Here is an 18449-nt window from a genome sequence, read left to right as displayed (position 1 = left end):
GCAAAGACATTACAAACGCCTCAAAGAAAATACTCTAACGTATATTTCGAGCCTTCTATAAGAAGGAATATGATATGGGATCTCTGGATTATCTGTCAAGAAATGAGATCGTAGAATAAATCAAGAGTTTTGACAAGAGTAATACTCGACTCAAAATCGTAACTGAAGAAGAGTTGACATAGCTTTAGAAAAATCATTGCTATTAGAGAAAGCTAATCAAAATGATAGATTTGACAGGAATCCTGTAGTTTAACCATAAGAAAAATGTCCAAAAGTTCTAAAATCGAGTGGCTAAAAATAATAATATTCTTATACTAGTGGAAAGTAAGGATACTGTAATCGTCAGACCTGAAGCTCTTGAAAAAAAGAAAATTTGGAAACATATCAAGATAACCTGATATTCGGGGGACACTAAGGACACTTACTTACTTTTAATTCTTCCGTATCCTCAATGACACTTCCATCGTAGAAAATTGTGTTACTTATGTCTAATAGGGAAAGTAACCTACAGTGGTACTTAATATACGGATAACGTTGTTTATAATATAAATAAAGCTATTGTTGTTTCTCACATAACTACTACCCCATGCCATCCTTAAAAAAATAGTAAATCAGAAAGATTGAACCAGTCTTTTTATCCTAATAATAAGACAATCATGAAGAAGGTAAAGAACATTTGGTCTGATGAGTGGTTAATTAGTATACAACACGACTTGGTGGCGCACAATCAAGCCTAAACAGTATTCCTAAGAAATCTAAACTGGCAAAATCATTTAAAAGCGAATGGCTCCAAGACTCGTATTCTGTCTGTTGAAAGCCTGGGAGATCCACAAAGCCATCTTGAAGAATCAACCAGGCAAATGAAGGAATGCTACGACAGAAAGACATCGACCAAACATTATGAAGCATAGGATTGGGTATTACAAGGAAATATATGAGTCCAACTATTTGTTAAATTCTTCACCGAACAGCAGAACCTTGGATCGTGATGGCAAGTAGCAAATAATTCACCATGGCAACAATTCAATTATGTCCAAAATCAGAATAATTTAAAGAATTGCAAAAAAGTTAAAACATTTTTATAGTCCAGACCTAGTGAAAGAGAAACCTGAGAAAGCAAAATTTACCTTCATTGTAATTGAAGAAGAATCTTCGCACGAAAAAGAAGAGGAGAAACCAAGTCTCGGCTCAACAGAAAAGGAAGAGACTGAAATAGTGAGAACACTTTAAATAGGTAGAAGCCGACAACATTTATAGCAGAAATTGAAAATTCGCAAATCATACAAATTGTAATTTTCGCCATCACTGATCACAAAGCTAAAGACTAGCATCAGAAACTTCAGTTCGAAATGACCACTTCCGTTGTAGTTAGCAATGAAGTTCAGATCGAAGATGGTCAAAATCTGGTAGATACTTTTGGACGATATTAAATAATAATGAAAAAATGAATAAATTAATTAATTATTTATATAAATATTATGTATGCAAATAAGAAATATTATAAAATACAGGGTTTTCACAAATCAAAAGTATTATGTATAAATACTAATTAATCCTTTGTAGAATGTTGGTTCAAATTCTACTATTATGGCCGGTGGCTCTAACATCTCTATCTCCACACATCAATCAGTTTAAAGATATATAAGACACGAAGTTGGGCTTATTTATCCAAAATAAGAAGATGATAACCATCATATACAAGTGGAGATCCCCTCCTCGAATTTCAAGAAAATTAAGGAATTTAATATCAATTGCTATGCAGACTAAAACGTTCAACAATAAAGTTAAAAGACAGGCTTGAATCTTATACTAGAAACGCTTTAACGTCTATAGAAAAAAAAAAGACACTTTAGATTTAATATAAAGAAAGAAGAATATAAGAACGGGAATTACACAGGGAGAAAGATCGATTACGATGGTTATTGTTGGAATAGAGTATCTACTAATATTTGACTTCTTTGGAGTAACTATGTCTCAAGTTGAAGTGAACAGAGTTTATATAAAAATTTTGTTTCTTGGAAACAACCATGCCAAGTTGAAAAATTTTTCCATATAGAAATAACTCAAATAATTAAGAAATCCTATTACGAAATAAATATGGTAATTAAAGTATTAGAAAACCTGGGCAAACTCCGAGACACAATCCAAAAAGTCCAACTACTAATAGAGTCATTTATAAGACAGTGATTCAGACCTACGTTGTTCGAACCGGAATTAGGGACATAAATATGGAAGAAACTGATACAGGAGTCTCAAAAAGACGGATATCATTGGTCTACAAGAAGAATCTCAAATCTTCTTATGCGACTGTTACTTCTATAGGGATGACAACGATAAAGTAATACACCCCGAAATACATATATAGGTCCACTACTGGGGAGAAAAACTTAAATTATTTAAATTTTGGCCGATATCGACACACCTACATGAAAAATACTCCATGATAAACACTAAAGAATAATATTTGGCAGTGCAAGAAGATGGTACCTAACCAAAACATAAAAATTATCTTGAAATGGTGCGAGATAAAAGAATAAAGGAATGAAATAGCCATAAAGGTTACCGATATGCAATATATTTCCTTCGAATAGAAAAAACATAGGTCATCCATAAAATGTACGAACAGGAAATATCTACCCAAATATAATGGTATAATTAAGTGGGAGCTGCGCCCTCAACACCTACGGAATTCGATTTGCTTGTTACGAGGACATCGACACAAAACTGTATGAGACAGTAAGGGAACCTGGTCTCAATACGGAGCAGTTAATAAAATAATTGAACGAAGCGACGTGAAGTGATAAAGAAAACTAAGCTAATTAATCTTGCAATTAGAATTTTTTGGAAAAAAAGAGCGAAAATTTTATGTATAATTAAAATTTGAAGTCAGAAATACAAAATATGCGATGATTTTTGAGGTGGACTCATTTTTGTAAAGGTTTGTCTAATTTAACAGAAATAAAAATATATCTTCAGCATTTTCAAATTCTACAAATGAATCAATTAGTTAAGTAGATTTGATTTTGAGATCTTGTAGTTGTTTTGTGACAAAATAGACCTTAATTTAGTCCATATCAAGTAAATGTTGCTCAGTTGATGGCGTAATATCTCGCGTTCAGAAAAATAGATATTTTGCTCAAAAAACAAGTTTCTGTTGCTTGGAAAAAAATTGTATATAGTTTTACTGAAACTGGGTATCATTTTCATAAAGAAGTATCTCTTGGGCATAATCAATTAACTTTGAACGAATATTACTCATTCTGTATTTTTGTCACGGACTCTTTTCATACAAAATTTCACATAAAATTTTAAATGCGTAAAGTGGAAAAAAAAAAAAAAATAGGAAATATTTGATCTACCCAGAGAAAATTAAATACATCAGCCTTAAGGATACTATTTCAGGCAAAAACGATTAAATTTTCAAGTATATAGCTCCTAGCGTTTTTATGTACCATTCCTTTTATTAAGGGACGGTATTTTTTTCACAAGTCAATACAATTAAAGAGTAGGGGTAATATATTTTTTTTTCTTCAAAAGTTCCTGTACAATAAATGGTATAGATTGGTATCAATTTAAAGCTTTTTGAATTACAAATTAAATGATAGGTAAATCAAGACTATAGGTCTTTATTATTAGTTGATACGGCTACCTAAAACCAGGCATTTATGGAAAAGTCTGAATTGTGTATTCCTGTTTGTCACTTGATACATATTTTTTAAACGGGTATTTCACAAAAAGTGATTGAAGAAACAACTTAACAGACAGTTGTATTTTGAAATGCTGGTTACTATCTATCATTATAACACACATAAAGGTTTTTTAAATGTACATTGTAGATTCTATAGGTCTACAAATTTTAGAATATTTTTTCACGCAAAAACAGTAATTTTTTGGCAAAATTGGTAACAAATTCAAATTTCTTTGCTAAACGACAAAATACAAGATTGAAACATAAGAAATCATAATTTACAAACATTTTTACCCTAAAAAAGACTTATTAAATAATTGTCAATGCTTATTTTCTATCTGAAATATTTTTTTCACACTTTTGGCAGTAAAACCGAGCTCAAATCTCTAACGATATCATATACATAGCAATAAAAATTATTTTCAAGAATATCATATTTCATCATTCCTAAAATTTGACAGAACAAAATATTTTTATGTTTAACTTGGACGTACCCGTATAATATATTTAATTTCAAAAAAGTTATTTTATTAATTCTATACATAACTCCCAAATGTAGTAAAACTTGTCGATATACATGATTTGAAGCTCTTCTACCCCATTTATTAGAACAATTAGAAATATGTTCTTCCTTCAACCATAATGAAGAGACATACTAAGACAACCATAGCTCGCTAATCATCTTTCTAATTCCCTTTTTTAATTCGTAATCAACATATGTACATTTTCCCTATTTCTGTTATTATATTTATTTGTTTTTTCAATTCTTAATTTTTTTGGTACATTTTCGAATTGACAACCCATACCTTAAAAAAAACTTTGCAACACGAAAAATCTATCTTGTTTATGAAAAAAAAAAATCTACTTATTAGCGAAAAAACAAAATTGCCCTCCAGAACCCAGGAATCTTTTCTGATAAGAATGAAACATGGCCTTAGGTACGTAACTCAGAATTTGTATTAGTTTGTATTTTCATTATGGTTGAAGGAGGAACAAATATCTAATTTTTCTAAATATAATCGCGAAAGGGATGGAAGAACTTCAAATATAGTATATCGGTAATTTTTACTAAATTCTGGAGTAATTCAAAGGATTGACAAAATCATTCAAAACAAACTATATAATACTGGTACATCCTAGTATAACTGTAATATTATATTATAGTAAATGTAATTTTGTTTATTTTTCCGTCAATAAAAACGAATAACCACGGAGAAAGATACAGACTTTAGACATAGAATAAAAGTTGTTCAAAATTCTGAGTTACGTACTCAAGGCTATGTTTCATTTTGATAAAACCCAATTCCTAAAAAAGGTTGTTCTTTTGGAAATGCACCAAAAAATTAAAAATCCAATTTACAATGGAAAAAGGGAAACATATATTGAATATGAATCAAAAAGTGAGTTAGGAAGAAGATTAGCAAGTTAGTCTTATTATGTATATTAATTATGCTTGCAGGAGGAACATATTTATAATTACTATGTCGTCTATCGATAAATTTTAGCAAATTCTGGAGTTATTTATAGTATTAATAAAATAATTAATAATAAACCATATAATACGGGTATGTCCTAGTACGATTATAATATTATATTTCATATATTTATAATAAATATATTCTAATAGTGTAGCCCACACGTCAATGATCTTACCCAAATTTAAATTATGCTATTTTATTCGATAAATTAAAATTAATTCTAGGACAATTATTACATTTTCTGATAACAATCAAAGATCCATTTAATTCAAAGGATTTTATTTTAAAGCAATATCAGAAATGTAAATTATTCATTACTCATTTGCTACGAAAAAAAATTATGTTTTATCTACCAAGTACCAGTAGGCATTGGCGCCAAGAACGCCATAACACTTTCCTTCTTTCCTATGGCTCATAAACTGGGTTTGAATAATTTGAGTTTTATCATAACGGATGTATTCGCTTTCCTTTACGATTTAAGAATATATTTGTCAAAAAAAAAAAAAAAAAAAAAAAAAAAAATATTATACTAGTTTATGCACCATGGAGAATGAGGAAAATTTTATTGTGTATCATCCGACCTGAAAAGTAGTAAAACAAAATTTATTATATTTCAATATTTTTTATACAACCAAATGGACAAAGTTTATATGCAATGTGAAAAAAAAATCTTGGGAAAAATAGAATCCATTTAAAAATAAATTGGATTAATATATTTGTATATATATTTCCTTTTTATCATCGATTAATTATTTTAATTAAATATATTTATGGTTATGAGTGTTTTGTGTTGAGATTAATTACAATGGTTATTTCATTGATAATTACATCCTTCGATCAATATATCTATTTTATAAAAGATGTAAAATATTATTGTATTTAAATATATTTGTTTTCTTCTCATATAGAGCTGAGCCTGATCTTGAATTTGAAGGTTTGCTGAAGAGACAGCACACTAGAGTCAAATATTTTCAAGGTTCACTTATGAACGCAATGGACCTTGAAAGAGCAAAGGTAAAATGTACCCAACAAATCTATTTTACAAATATTTAGTTACGTTGTCATAAAATGATTTTTTTTCTAATTATCTTGAAAAAATAAGTATATATCCTCATTTTAAATCAGATATCTATCTATAACACTATAATAACATGTTCAAATGGCTTATGAACAATCTTAAAAAACAAAACCTTATCAGCTTGCTGGCACCACTTTAATTAACTATAGTACTTTCGAAATAAATAAACTAATTAATGATAAACAAAAATAACTTAACATATGTCATATATTTTGTTTCAATCTCTTAGACGCAAGACGGTGCCACTATTAGTGGCCATGTAACCATTTACTATTAAGTGAATAATTCTTTAAAAATTTCATTAGTAATTATAAATGACTTACATTTACTTATACTTGTATGAAAAATAAATTGTATAAAAATATGTTATAACAACTTAATCAGATTGAACGAGAACTTGTTTGTAAATATTTACCTATTGTCATTATTAACTATAACACAAAATATGCTAGTAAATTTTTCACTAACTATAGTAGCTGGCATTGCCTGGAGTAATTAGGGACCGGCAAAAATACAAATTTAGATTTAATAACATCGAAGATAACTCCCCAATATACCCTAAGGATTACTGTCCGTTTATATGAGCACGCTCTCCTATAACTACTCCGTACTGAAATAAATTCACAAGTGTTCTGTTGACAAGAATGAAAAATTAATAATAAGACTTTGAGAAAAAAATATATATGTTAGGATCACTAATGGGTACTTTGGTTTTTATAGCGTTCACTAAAAAAATAACATATAATTTTTACACACCAGCATGTATATTTAAATAAAATCTTAACACGCACTGAAAATCTTATAAGTTTCCGTTGAATAACTATATGCAAAAAATAGTATATTAAACTAAAAGTTGAGGAAAATGTATTATAGGTTTATCAAAAGGAGACTCAAGGTGGGTTCACTCATGTGCCTACATAGCTGATCCACCGAAAAATATTTTCCCTTTTTGTCACTTCCTTATGCAATTATTGTTAATTTGCTATAAAGTGAATGATAATAATAATAACAAAAATGAAGAATATTTGCGTTATCAGAAATTATAGTAATCTTGATATTTTTTTTATTTTTTTTTTTAGTTGGAAAACTGAAGAGTATTTTTTTTCCTCGCCTTTTATCATTACTATTTAATTCCTGTGGAGTGAACTTCTTTTTCCAATAATAGAATGGGATTTTACATTTGTGTGTGCTGATAAAAGCCGGAGAGTTACCTTGACCTTGTTGTGGAGTTATAATTCCGGGCTGGAATTAGAGTAGAATTGTGGATCTACATGGGAGTAATTCTTGTCTATGTAGTTTTTTTTCTTTTTTTCATGTTTCTTTCATTAGTCAGATAGATTAAGTATAAGTAAACATTAAAGTATTAAATTTACTAAATCTGACCTAGGAATTGTCTTGGAAATCCATATATATATTAAATATATTTCCTTCTTTAGGAACGACCGAGACGTAAACTTACGGACATTGAGTTCAAGAGAATATTTCTATTGTCACAGATGCTTGTAGCTGATCTTCAAAATCTGTCTGTCTTGCCCACGTGTCGGTACGGTACAATTACATGATGGTCTAGCCTTGTATTTCTATTAACCTTCGGAATAAATAAAGATTTGAGACTTTATCACGATGACTTCTTTAATTCCGAGGCTTGGGAATGATGAAATATCTATTCTCTCTTTGATGAGGAAGGCATATGATTTTTTATAGTCATACTAATTCATTATGAATACAATACTAATAAATTGAAGATATCTTGTATTAGATTAAATGATTGAAATCATTTGCACATGTTTCATGAGCTATTAAAAAATAAGTATTCCCTTTCTGATTTCTCTATTTGATTTGATTCATGCGACTCATGTTAGCCATAAGTCTCTTTCGTTCCTCCTTAATTCTATCCTTGATAGTTCTTAATGTAAACTATAAAAACCTCGTAGAAACAATCCTAGCCGAAAAGAAGCCGCCCAAATGAGATTCGATATTTAAAAATCCTCTTTATCGATACTCGCTGAAAAAATATTAAATATAAAAAGTGGACACTGTTGCATATATTTTATATTACATCAAATTTTTGTGACCCTTTTTTTTGTGATCTACTTAAATGTTAGAATTTTATCTTATGTCTATAACATAATTTTATGCATATTGTATGAGTGTTTTTTTTCTTTTACATTAAGATAATTAAATAAATGACCATATCAAAAACTTTCGATAACTAATATATTCTTGATTTCTGATGTGTAGAACCATTTTTTAAAAAATTCTAAAAATTATGAGGCGAAAAAGGAAAGTGGGTTTACTGATGAGCATGAATGAAAATCTGTAGCATTTTGGCCATGTTTAAAAAAAGAAACAGTAAATCAATTGGGGGACTCTGATAGGTTGAAGAATGTTTTGGAAAAGAGTATCTTAATTGTAATTACGTTTAATTAGATCAGCTACAAGCACCTGGGATAATAGAAATTATTCTCTCGAACTAAATATTGGTAGGTTTGCGCCTCGGTCGTTCCTTCAAAAGAGAATATACTTAATATATATGGAATTCAAAGACAATTCCAGGGTCAGATGTAGTAAATATAATACTTTAACTTATACTTAATCATTGCAACTCCATCTGACTAATGAAAGGAACATTAAAAAAACCTAGATATACAAGAATTACTCCCCTGTCAATGCTCAGTTCTACACTAATTCCAACCATGACTTAGAATTATAACTCCACATAAAATCGTCAAGGTTACTTTCTGGCTTTTATGAACACAAACAAATGTACAATCCGATTCTATCTATTGGAAAACACTCTTCAGTTTGCCAACTCCAAATAAACGAGCGAGCTAAAAAATGATAAAGATTAGTCTAATTGCTCATGAGCGTACGCACATGAATGGCATGCAAATCTTTTTTCATCTTTGTTATTATTATTATCTTTTACTATATAGCATATTAACAATGACTACATAAGGAAGTAACAAAAGGAAAAATATTTTTCTGTGAATCATGTAGGCACGCTCAATGAGTAAACCCACCTTCAGTCTCTTTTTATAAACTATTAATATATTATCCTAAACTTTTAGTTTGATATAATATTAATTGCCTATTATTTTTCAACAGAAACTTTTAAGTACTAACATGAAGCAATATAAGAAGAAATTCTTAGTTCGTCAACATATATTATATTATTAATGAGGGATGCAAAATAATTTGGATAACTTTGTATGTATTCTTTGCAACCATTCAAAGAAACTATTTATTAGCCAATTGGATATCCAAAGAATTTGGTAATTCTAATACCTTCTATAGTAAAAAAATTATGTATTTTTCCTAATGTTACTTTCTTCCATTCTAATATTTATCTAGTTCTATCCAAGGTTAATAGAAATACAAGGTTAGACCATTATGTATTCGGCCCTGCTCAAATTTTCAATTTGATGTATTGTACCGACTGCTGGGCAATACAGGCAGATTTTGAGAAAAACATCCAACCACTTACACACTATGACGTCAATATTAAAAACGTGGTGGAAGTCAAAACTTAGTCGTACACACGTTATAGTATTACCTTGTCTTTTTATAAGCCTTGGTTGTATCTAGATTTTGATTAACTTATATTATGATAAATAATGTTCCTTCGTTTACATATTTATAAATAAAATAAAATAAATTATAAATTAATACGAAAATCTAGGATATAAGTTCAACAATAATTTATTATAATTTTGTAAATACGAAATGTAACCTGTTAATGAAATTTCATGCATAGTTTAAGAAATATAATATTTAATTTCATCAACAAAGAATAGATAACAAGACACTCATAAAGTTATATTCAACTTTCATACTTATTATTAATGTTAATACTAGAAAACCGCCGGATTTGGAACTTGAAGGGCTTTTTAAGCGGCATTTTACTACGGTGAAATTCTATCAAGGATCAATTATGAGCACAGTTGATTTGCAAAGGGTGAAGGTGATATAAAAATCAATATTCTATAATTTATGAGTCTACAGTTAGAAAGTTTTATTATAACTATGTGGGATTTCATGTTACGAGTTATAAAGTGATGTTTTGAAATTCAACATAAATTAATGTTGATTAATGCACACTTTCCGTATATAATTTTAATATCCGTACACACGGAGTTTTTATAGTTCTAGAAAATATATTTTTTTTTAAATAGAATAAAAATTGCAAACTTCAAATAATAAAATTTAAGCAGCTATGTACTCTGACAAAGTCTGTATGATTTATTTCATAAATTTGGGTTAAACATCTCATTATTCTCGAACGTTGTTATCAAAATATATTTCAAAATGTAACTAAAGTATACATTGGTCAGTGGTGTAGCCTGTGGGATACGTAAAATTGTTCTCATTTGTAATCTAATATTTTTGTAGCTCTGAAGAAGAAAAAAAAGTAAATGACTTATCTTGAAGTTCTGCTAAAGAAGTACATATTTCCACAATCTAATTTTATCACTCCGTTGTGGACGTCTAGAAAAGAATTTTCTTCTCTTATTATTATTGTGTTTTTTTTAATATGACGCTCTGACCTAAATTCAAAAATTGTTGTTTCCCAGATCAATAAATGACGCAGTTCTAAGATATTAAACCAATACTTAAAAATTAGGCGTAGATAACTTATAATAATAATATTAAAAAAAATAGGAACATCCAAAAATTGTGTTTCCAGTAAAGTTTCCTCATTTGAAACATATACATACTTTCTTGGGCATAATTTATTACACAAGGGGAACACCAAATTTTTACCAATGATATGAAGCCTAGAATATAATTTTTCTTTGATCACAAAATCCAAAACTGATCTCAGTTTTTTTCTGGGTTGTCTAGTTTCATAAATGTTTGAGATTCTAGTAATTCAGGACTATTATCGGTACAGAAATATTTTTCTTCATTAAGAGAATCACCAAATTGACGTACGATTAAATATAACTGATGTAAAACGGGGTTTCTTAATATTTCAATTTTTAGGTTATATAATCATGAAAAACAACACTCTTATTTACACATCTTTAATTTATTCATCATTTATAGTGGCAAGCGATATCATAGCTTATATCGTGGAAAAATATTCCATGTTTTATTTCAAAAAATGGCAATTCCAAAAATATGCATATCCAAGGATTTTGGTTCGATTATGTATTTTTTGAGTGAGCTTATTTTTTTATGGGGGTATACAAGCAAATATGCAACATTCTCTTAATAATGTTAATCATTTCAATGTAACGATAATAACGTCATACCCGAAATAATTAATATCAATATCACAATCAGGCAATGTCACTATAATAACGCGCTTCGTACAAATTCAAATAAATAATTATATTTGAAATATAAATATTCCCTACTCATCGTGAATGAATCTCTTTATTGCTGTAATCCGGAAATCTTCTTCCCAATGAAGGAGTCTACTCTGTTCTCTTATGAAGCCTGGTAGATTGCTTATGATGAATTTTTATCTTGTTGTCACCCTTGGAATATTGAGTTCCGAATAAGAGCATTTTTTGAGATGGATGATCATGTTAGAAGTATCTACCTTTGATTCCTCCTATCCACCTTTGGTCCTAACTCTTGGAGAACTTACTGAAGAGTTTTTGCATTTTCTTTTCATCAAAACAAATTCCCTGATTTTTGTAATTGTACGTTAAGTTAAGTTGTATCTGGATTTATGAAACATAAAAGTAATATAGTTTATCAAAATATGTATTCAACGACGAGCCCCATCCCTCATTCTGATGAAATTCCTTAACAAACATGTGATCTTCCTCTTGAAAATCAAGGCGACGTTGAAGAAAGAAATGATCCAGACTTTGAAATTTTAGAATATACATCCTGTCACCTTAAAGAATTTTATCAGCAAGAAAAAAATATTTTGATTCGTGATTGGGGAGTTGAAAAAAAAACATCCGAGCTCTTAGCTTCACATTTGAATCAGAGAAGATTGCTTAACCCGAAATTAATGTCTCATCCATTCAAAAAAAAAAAGAGTACATTCCTGGAATATAGTGTTTTTAATAGGTAGAAAATACAATATCTGAGATGAAAAGTTGACCAATGAAATGGCAGTTCTGGAAATTAATGTGTGTTTTTTTTTTTTTTAAATATGTGAATAATTTCCTAGAGAATTACAAAGCAACCAACTACAAGGAGTTAGCGCATATACAGAACTACAGATCAGTCAAATGTAAAATGAGTATCCAACTTCAAGAACAGGGATCCTATCCCCTGACACACTACATCCTGTCATTTAACCCAAACCAACTACCCCTAGATCCTTTGCCCCCATCCTTATTATTGAGGAGTGCAGATATTAAATGATAGAGTGCCAAACTAGTAAATAAATGTGATGGGTGTTTGGAGTGGTTGTTGAGCAATGAACCTTCGGTTCGAATCAGAAAATGATTACGAGGTCTATAAATCATCAGAATTTTAATACTAAAAAATAAATATTTTTCAATTAAAATAGATACTTTGCCAGACTCTTTTGGCATGGGCATAACATATAATATACAATATATATTTTGAATAATTCGTAATCTAATTTCCTTAAACCCATAACAAAAAGTTGACAAAACATTCAGTTTTAGTAGGTTATTTATATGTTAAATTTAGGGATCGATTATATTGAACGAGTTAGTCCATAATATTATAATAAATATCTGAGAATGTATTTTCGGATAACTCCTTAAATACGGGGAAATAGAGTAATGCATATCTAAAATAAATAGGGTATTTACATTTAATATTTAATATATATCTGCCAACATTAAAAGTAAAATAGAATCATCCCAAATCTTTTCAAATAATATCAACGCCATAATTGTAAGAAAAAGATTCAAAGTACTTACTTAGACGAAATCATTTTTGATTCTAAATTCTAAATGGTGAACTTATAAGAATTTTGTAAAATTTATATGATTATAAGATTTGTCGTAATTGTAATTTTTTCTCAACATCACATCGTATTTCAAGCAACTATTCCATTTTCTTACATCTTATTTCCATGAAGTTATTATTAAGACTGATGAGTTATTTACTCATGGAGTCAGTTTGGAACACAGAGAATCTGCATATTTATCTATGATTTGGAGTCACAAGCTTTTAAATACCTGCATATTTAGAAATTAATATGAGCTATAGCAACGCAGCTACACTGTGGACAGAAGTTTTGAAAATGAACCCCCGGGATCTTGAATAAATGTGTCTAAGATTACCACAGAGGCCCCTCTTTACTTTTGTCAGAAGAATACTAAAAGATGAAATCCTCCCGAAAGTAATGCTAATGGAAAATCGATCCCAATGAAAGAATAGGTAGTTAGTGAAAAGAAACAGAATGAAGAAAATAACGATGTACCTACTCCATTGGAAGGGAAAGATATGAATACATCAATCACCTTTAAGGAAGAAGAAAAGTCAGAAAAACAGACCTCAATCCCACAAAATATTGTAGAGAACAGTAAAATGGATAAGCAAGTCCAAGATGACAATATATTAGAGATAATGGAAAATCATTGTGATTCAGAGATTATTTATGGGTCTCAGGCAAATGAGGGAGATAAGAAACGAAGAAGTACAGAGAGGAGGAGTGGGAAAAGAAAAAATATATATTTCATGCCTATCAGACTAGTAAAGATGAACATAAACGGGCTATCTTCCCTAGAAAAAGAACGGGAGATTGCTTAAATATTTAAATTTACTAAATTACCGCGATGGAGTGTGCCTGGCGGATACGGCAATAATAAGTGATTGTGAATGGAATTTTGTGTGTGTGAAATATAGAGTATGGTACTACAGTGCAGTTACAACTCAAAATGGATATCCTTCCAGGGGTGTTGCGATATTGACCTTGAGAGATTTTGATGCATATTATATAGGAAGAGGGGATGATGGAAATTTGGTCACAATATCATTAAACGGAACGAGAAACCCAATATACATTATGGACGTTTACATACCGTCGGATGATACAAAGTTCCTAACAAAAAACTTAAGAGATATAAACTTGATACCTGAAAGAGAAAATATAATTGTGGCTGATTTTAATGTGGCTGAAAAATATGGTTGGGATTTCACATCCATATTGGTTTACAAAAACAGTGTGTATCTAAGTGAATAGAAAAATATAAATAAAATGATGGATATACCAGATATTACGATAAGTACAAGGTAACATTTGAAAGAGAAAATGCCAAAAACTCAACAAAAAGTAGAATAGATCACATTGATATATCAGAGCCAATGTTGGGGTTAAAGATAAAAATGTGTACAATATCGTCAAACGCACTGTCAGACAATTTCTTGCTCGAAGTCATGCTTAAGGAGAAGAACTACACAAAAAAGCCTAAGAGATAGAAGCTAAATAAGAAACTCTTCGAAGAAGATGACATTCTAAAAAATCTTAAAGAAGGTGTAGAAATGATTGAACAGGACTTATAAGCTGGATGGAATATTAGAAAGGCTTTAAATAAGTTCTACACAAATGCAAAAAAAGTTCTAAAATCTATCGGGGCCGAAAAATAATGAAAGAAGGAAAAAAAGAAACTTAGATTAGGTCATTATTGGAAGAAGGAAACAATACAATACAGGTCTGCTGCAGGAATTTGGATGCGATAATAGAATATAAAATGCAAGGAGCAAGAGTTCGTACAAGAATTTTAAATAGCAAAATTCCTAGCTGAATTATATAATGAATATTTTTTCGGAAATAGACCTGAAGAAAGAGCAAAAAAGGGAATCATAACTTTTTTTCCTAAGACTGGAAAGATGTACTACAAAAAATAAAAAACTGGAGGACAGTAACTTTATTGGAAATAGAATATAAAATTTACAGTGGATGTCTGACAGAACGTATGAAACCAATAATGGATAGAATGCTCCCAGATAGTCAGTTTGGCTTTAGGAAGGGCAGGCAAACGGAAGATGTAGTTATGTCTCTCCAACCGAGTGTTGAATTGTGGAAGCAGAGAACCCAAAGTTTTGCTTTTATCTCCTTGGATTTTAAAAAAGCTTTCGATTCTATAGAACAATCCTTTCTATTGAGTGAGATTAAAAATATAGAATTTCCACAATTATATTGCAACGCAATAAAAAACATAATTTCCAACAAAAATCAATCATTGATATCGAAGAAGACCCAGTGGTAGAATTGCAGAGAGGAATGTCTCAAAGGGATCCCATAAGTCCTAGTCTCTTTTCATTGGCAGTGACAATCCTACAAAGAAAAATGGACCTGGTATTAGAGAAAATGGTCTTGGGAAACGGGAAATTAACCAACTTGTTTATTCCAAACGATTGCACGGTTATACTAAGAAGCGACAAATTTGAGGAAGAAAGAGCTAGCCTAGATATGCTCCTGAAAGAATATGGAAGAGAGTCGGGTTTAGTAATTAATGATAAGAAAACACAGATATTGACAAACTCTACGGAAAAAATAAACAAAATTAGACCTAATTATCTCGTTCAAAAAGCATTGGTCCTTGGCAATGTGGTTTTGATGAATGATTGGAGATCCCAGAACATACGTTGGATAGATGAGAAAATATCTCAGTCAATAAAAGAAGTCCAGAAGGACAAACTTGGGGTTCTTGGTAAAAAAAAATGTTGGAATATGACAATACTCTCAGGAATTAATCATATTCTTCGATCTACCCCTTTTAATAAATTGAAGGCCCAAGATTGGAAAAGAAAGAGTATAGAGTGCGTTGGCACTCCAAAATCCATCAGTCATCGGAGACTCTTCTTACCAAAGGTTCGAGGTGGACTCGGAATGATGGATCTAGAGTTGCACTGGGAAATTTTGATTTTCTCTTGATATAAAAGAGCGCATCTTGTTGATTATCCTTGGAAAACACTCTACATAGAAGCCTGCAGAGGGACCATCACAAATGCGCCGACATCATCTCCATGGAAGGAATTAAAACCATCCAACGATAAGCTCAAGGTGTATTGGAGGTCAGTGGGGGCGAATGTCCCTCTAGTGGAAAACCAGAGTTAAAAATAGTTCTTACTAATGAGATCAGAGAGGAGCTGAGTCTCAACATCATAAATGATGTAATTACCAAGGATATAATCAACCATCCGATCGTGAGTATGCTACGCAATTCCCTCCTAAGGGTCTTCAAGCCAACTAAAAAAAACACTTCATTTAAGAGTAGCACTAAATATTATTAATAAAGGAGGGAGTGAGAATTAGACAGCCTCCTAACGATCTCTGCAACACTTTCAAATATAAAATAAAGGATAGAATGATCCAGAAACAATATGTGAGGTCATTATTCGATCCATATCCCAATCCTAAACAGTCTTACCCGAGATACTGGGTCGCCTTTGGAGTGTATTATGTAGAGAGAGACACGCCTTGCAAAGACTGTAACAAAATTAAAACGTTTGCCCATGTATTTCGTGACAGTAAATATTTAGAAGGGATATGGTCTATAAGGGCTAAACGACTCACTCACTACCTAGGGAGAGGGCCCATCCAAGAGGAAAACATTTATGGCTTCAACAACATGGCTCTTTTGCTCAGAATTGGATCCAAATCCATTGCAAAATTGCAATACACGATTGCAAGGTCAAATTATGAAATATACTTCCCAAAAATATAGCCTACGCTGCTCATAATGATTTTCGTTTTTTATCTTGCGTGTTGTGATTGTATTTTTGATTAAATATTTTTTATTAATTTGTCAGATGCTATTTTTTTTTTTTATTATTATGTAGTATAAGTTGGGTTGTTGTTTTTTCTCGCCTCCCTTTTTTCGTTTTCTTTTTATGATTGTTTTGTTTAAAAAAAATAAGAAATTGTTTCTATAGTTTAAAAAAAAAAAAAAAAAAACTTATATGCAATATATGTGTGATCTGTAACAACTCATTTAGATGTACATATTTCGTCTGTATTTAACTTTTTAGGAAATGTATCTTTCTACTCGAAAAAAAAAAAAATCAATTATCCTTCATTTAAAGTTAGTAATAATATTTTGGGATCTTGGCTCCGAATCCAAACATTGGACTAATTGTACAAATATACTGATATATAAAATAATCAGATAAGTATTTGTAAAGAGTAGTGGACTGTTTAATTCGAAAATCTACCTTGGTAACCTTGTGTATGAATAGCAATCCTTGACAATGAATATAATAAATATTATTACCTCAATTCATAAATAAAAACAACAATATTTGTGATGAGAATAAGACTTTTTTATTAGAACAGAAAAGCAATTTAGACCTCTTCCTGGGAACCAAAACAAAATAGCATTGACTGAATAAAGGGATAATTATTCACAGTGAAGAACTCCTTTTGTGGCATGTATTAATAGCAGTTCAAGTAAGAATTATTTCTCTCTTTTGGTGCTAATAGACAAAAGGAGAAAATTGGACAAGTTCAAACTTGTAACAGTTATTCGACAAGTTCAAACATGTAATTATTAAGTATGCTAACTTGGTTTTAATAATGCAAATTGCAATATTATGCTAAAATAATAGATTTGTCATGAGACGTTTATCGATCTTAAGAGATATAAAGGTCACATAATGAAAGACAAATTCATTTTAGGGAATATGCAGATCCTAAGAGGTTTTTGAATTATCATATAAATAGTAACCTAAAGGTGGGATTATGTATCATTTCTTTAATTGAACCAATGTCCATTCGTTAGGCTTTGATAAAATCGTGCTGGTATTTGCGAACTTTCCCACAAAGTGTTTACTCGGCACCCAACTGTATAAGTACGAAATACAACTCGCCGATCGATCCGATGAAACCCAAAAACTACATAATATTACATACTTGAAGGAGATATATATATGTATATTTACTCCCCCATCATCGGAAAACAATCGAAATGTATCTCAAGCAGATGGTTGATCCTCAAAACCTTGCCATCCTTGTTAAAACAGACCGAAGTAAGATACTGCTAAGGAGTTTTCTGGCTAAGATGAAAAACCTTACACTCCAAAAAAAGTTTTTCGATAGCTTGGAAAAACAGAGCATATGTAAATGGGAAATCCCTACTTGCCCTGTAGCTTCCAGCATCCCGAGTCTCAACCGAGGTTTAAATTCATTCAGCTGTACTCAAGATCAAGGAGTTTGGATTCCGTGGGGTTGTAAATCCCATATAGAACCTCTCGTCCGATGGTTGTAAGGCTTCTGCACCCAGGAGGTCCGATTACTGCTGGGATTTCCAAAATG

General features: G+C 30.5%; 1 protein-coding gene across 50 annotated transcripts in view; it reads left to right on the top strand.

Annotated features, from left to right (window-relative positions):
• slo (calcium-activated potassium channel slo) overlaps positions 1 to 18449 on the top strand; it is a 291323-nt gene that overhangs the window by 129427 nt on the left and 143447 nt on the right. For 36 of the 50 annotated variants that reach the window (XM_071892327.1, XM_071892308.1, XM_071892348.1 and 33 more), the window contains one exon: positions 6075 to 6180. In XM_071892327.1, coding sequence (XP_071748428.1) covers positions 6075 to 6180 — 106 coding nt within the window. Of the gene's footprint in view, positions 1 to 6074; positions 6181 to 10102; positions 10209 to 18449 lie in introns of all 50 variants that reach the window. The other 14 variants (XM_071892349.1, XM_071892328.1, XM_071892309.1 and 11 more) reach the window with 1 other exon arrangement.

The sequence above is a fragment of the Lepeophtheirus salmonis genome, chromosome 12, assembly GCF_016086655.4.
Source record: "Lepeophtheirus salmonis chromosome 12, UVic_Lsal_1.4, whole genome shotgun sequence".
Classification (NCBI taxonomy): domain Eukaryota; kingdom Metazoa; phylum Arthropoda; class Copepoda; order Siphonostomatoida; family Caligidae; genus Lepeophtheirus; species Lepeophtheirus salmonis.
This window is presented reverse-complemented; position numbering and strand designations above follow the sequence as displayed.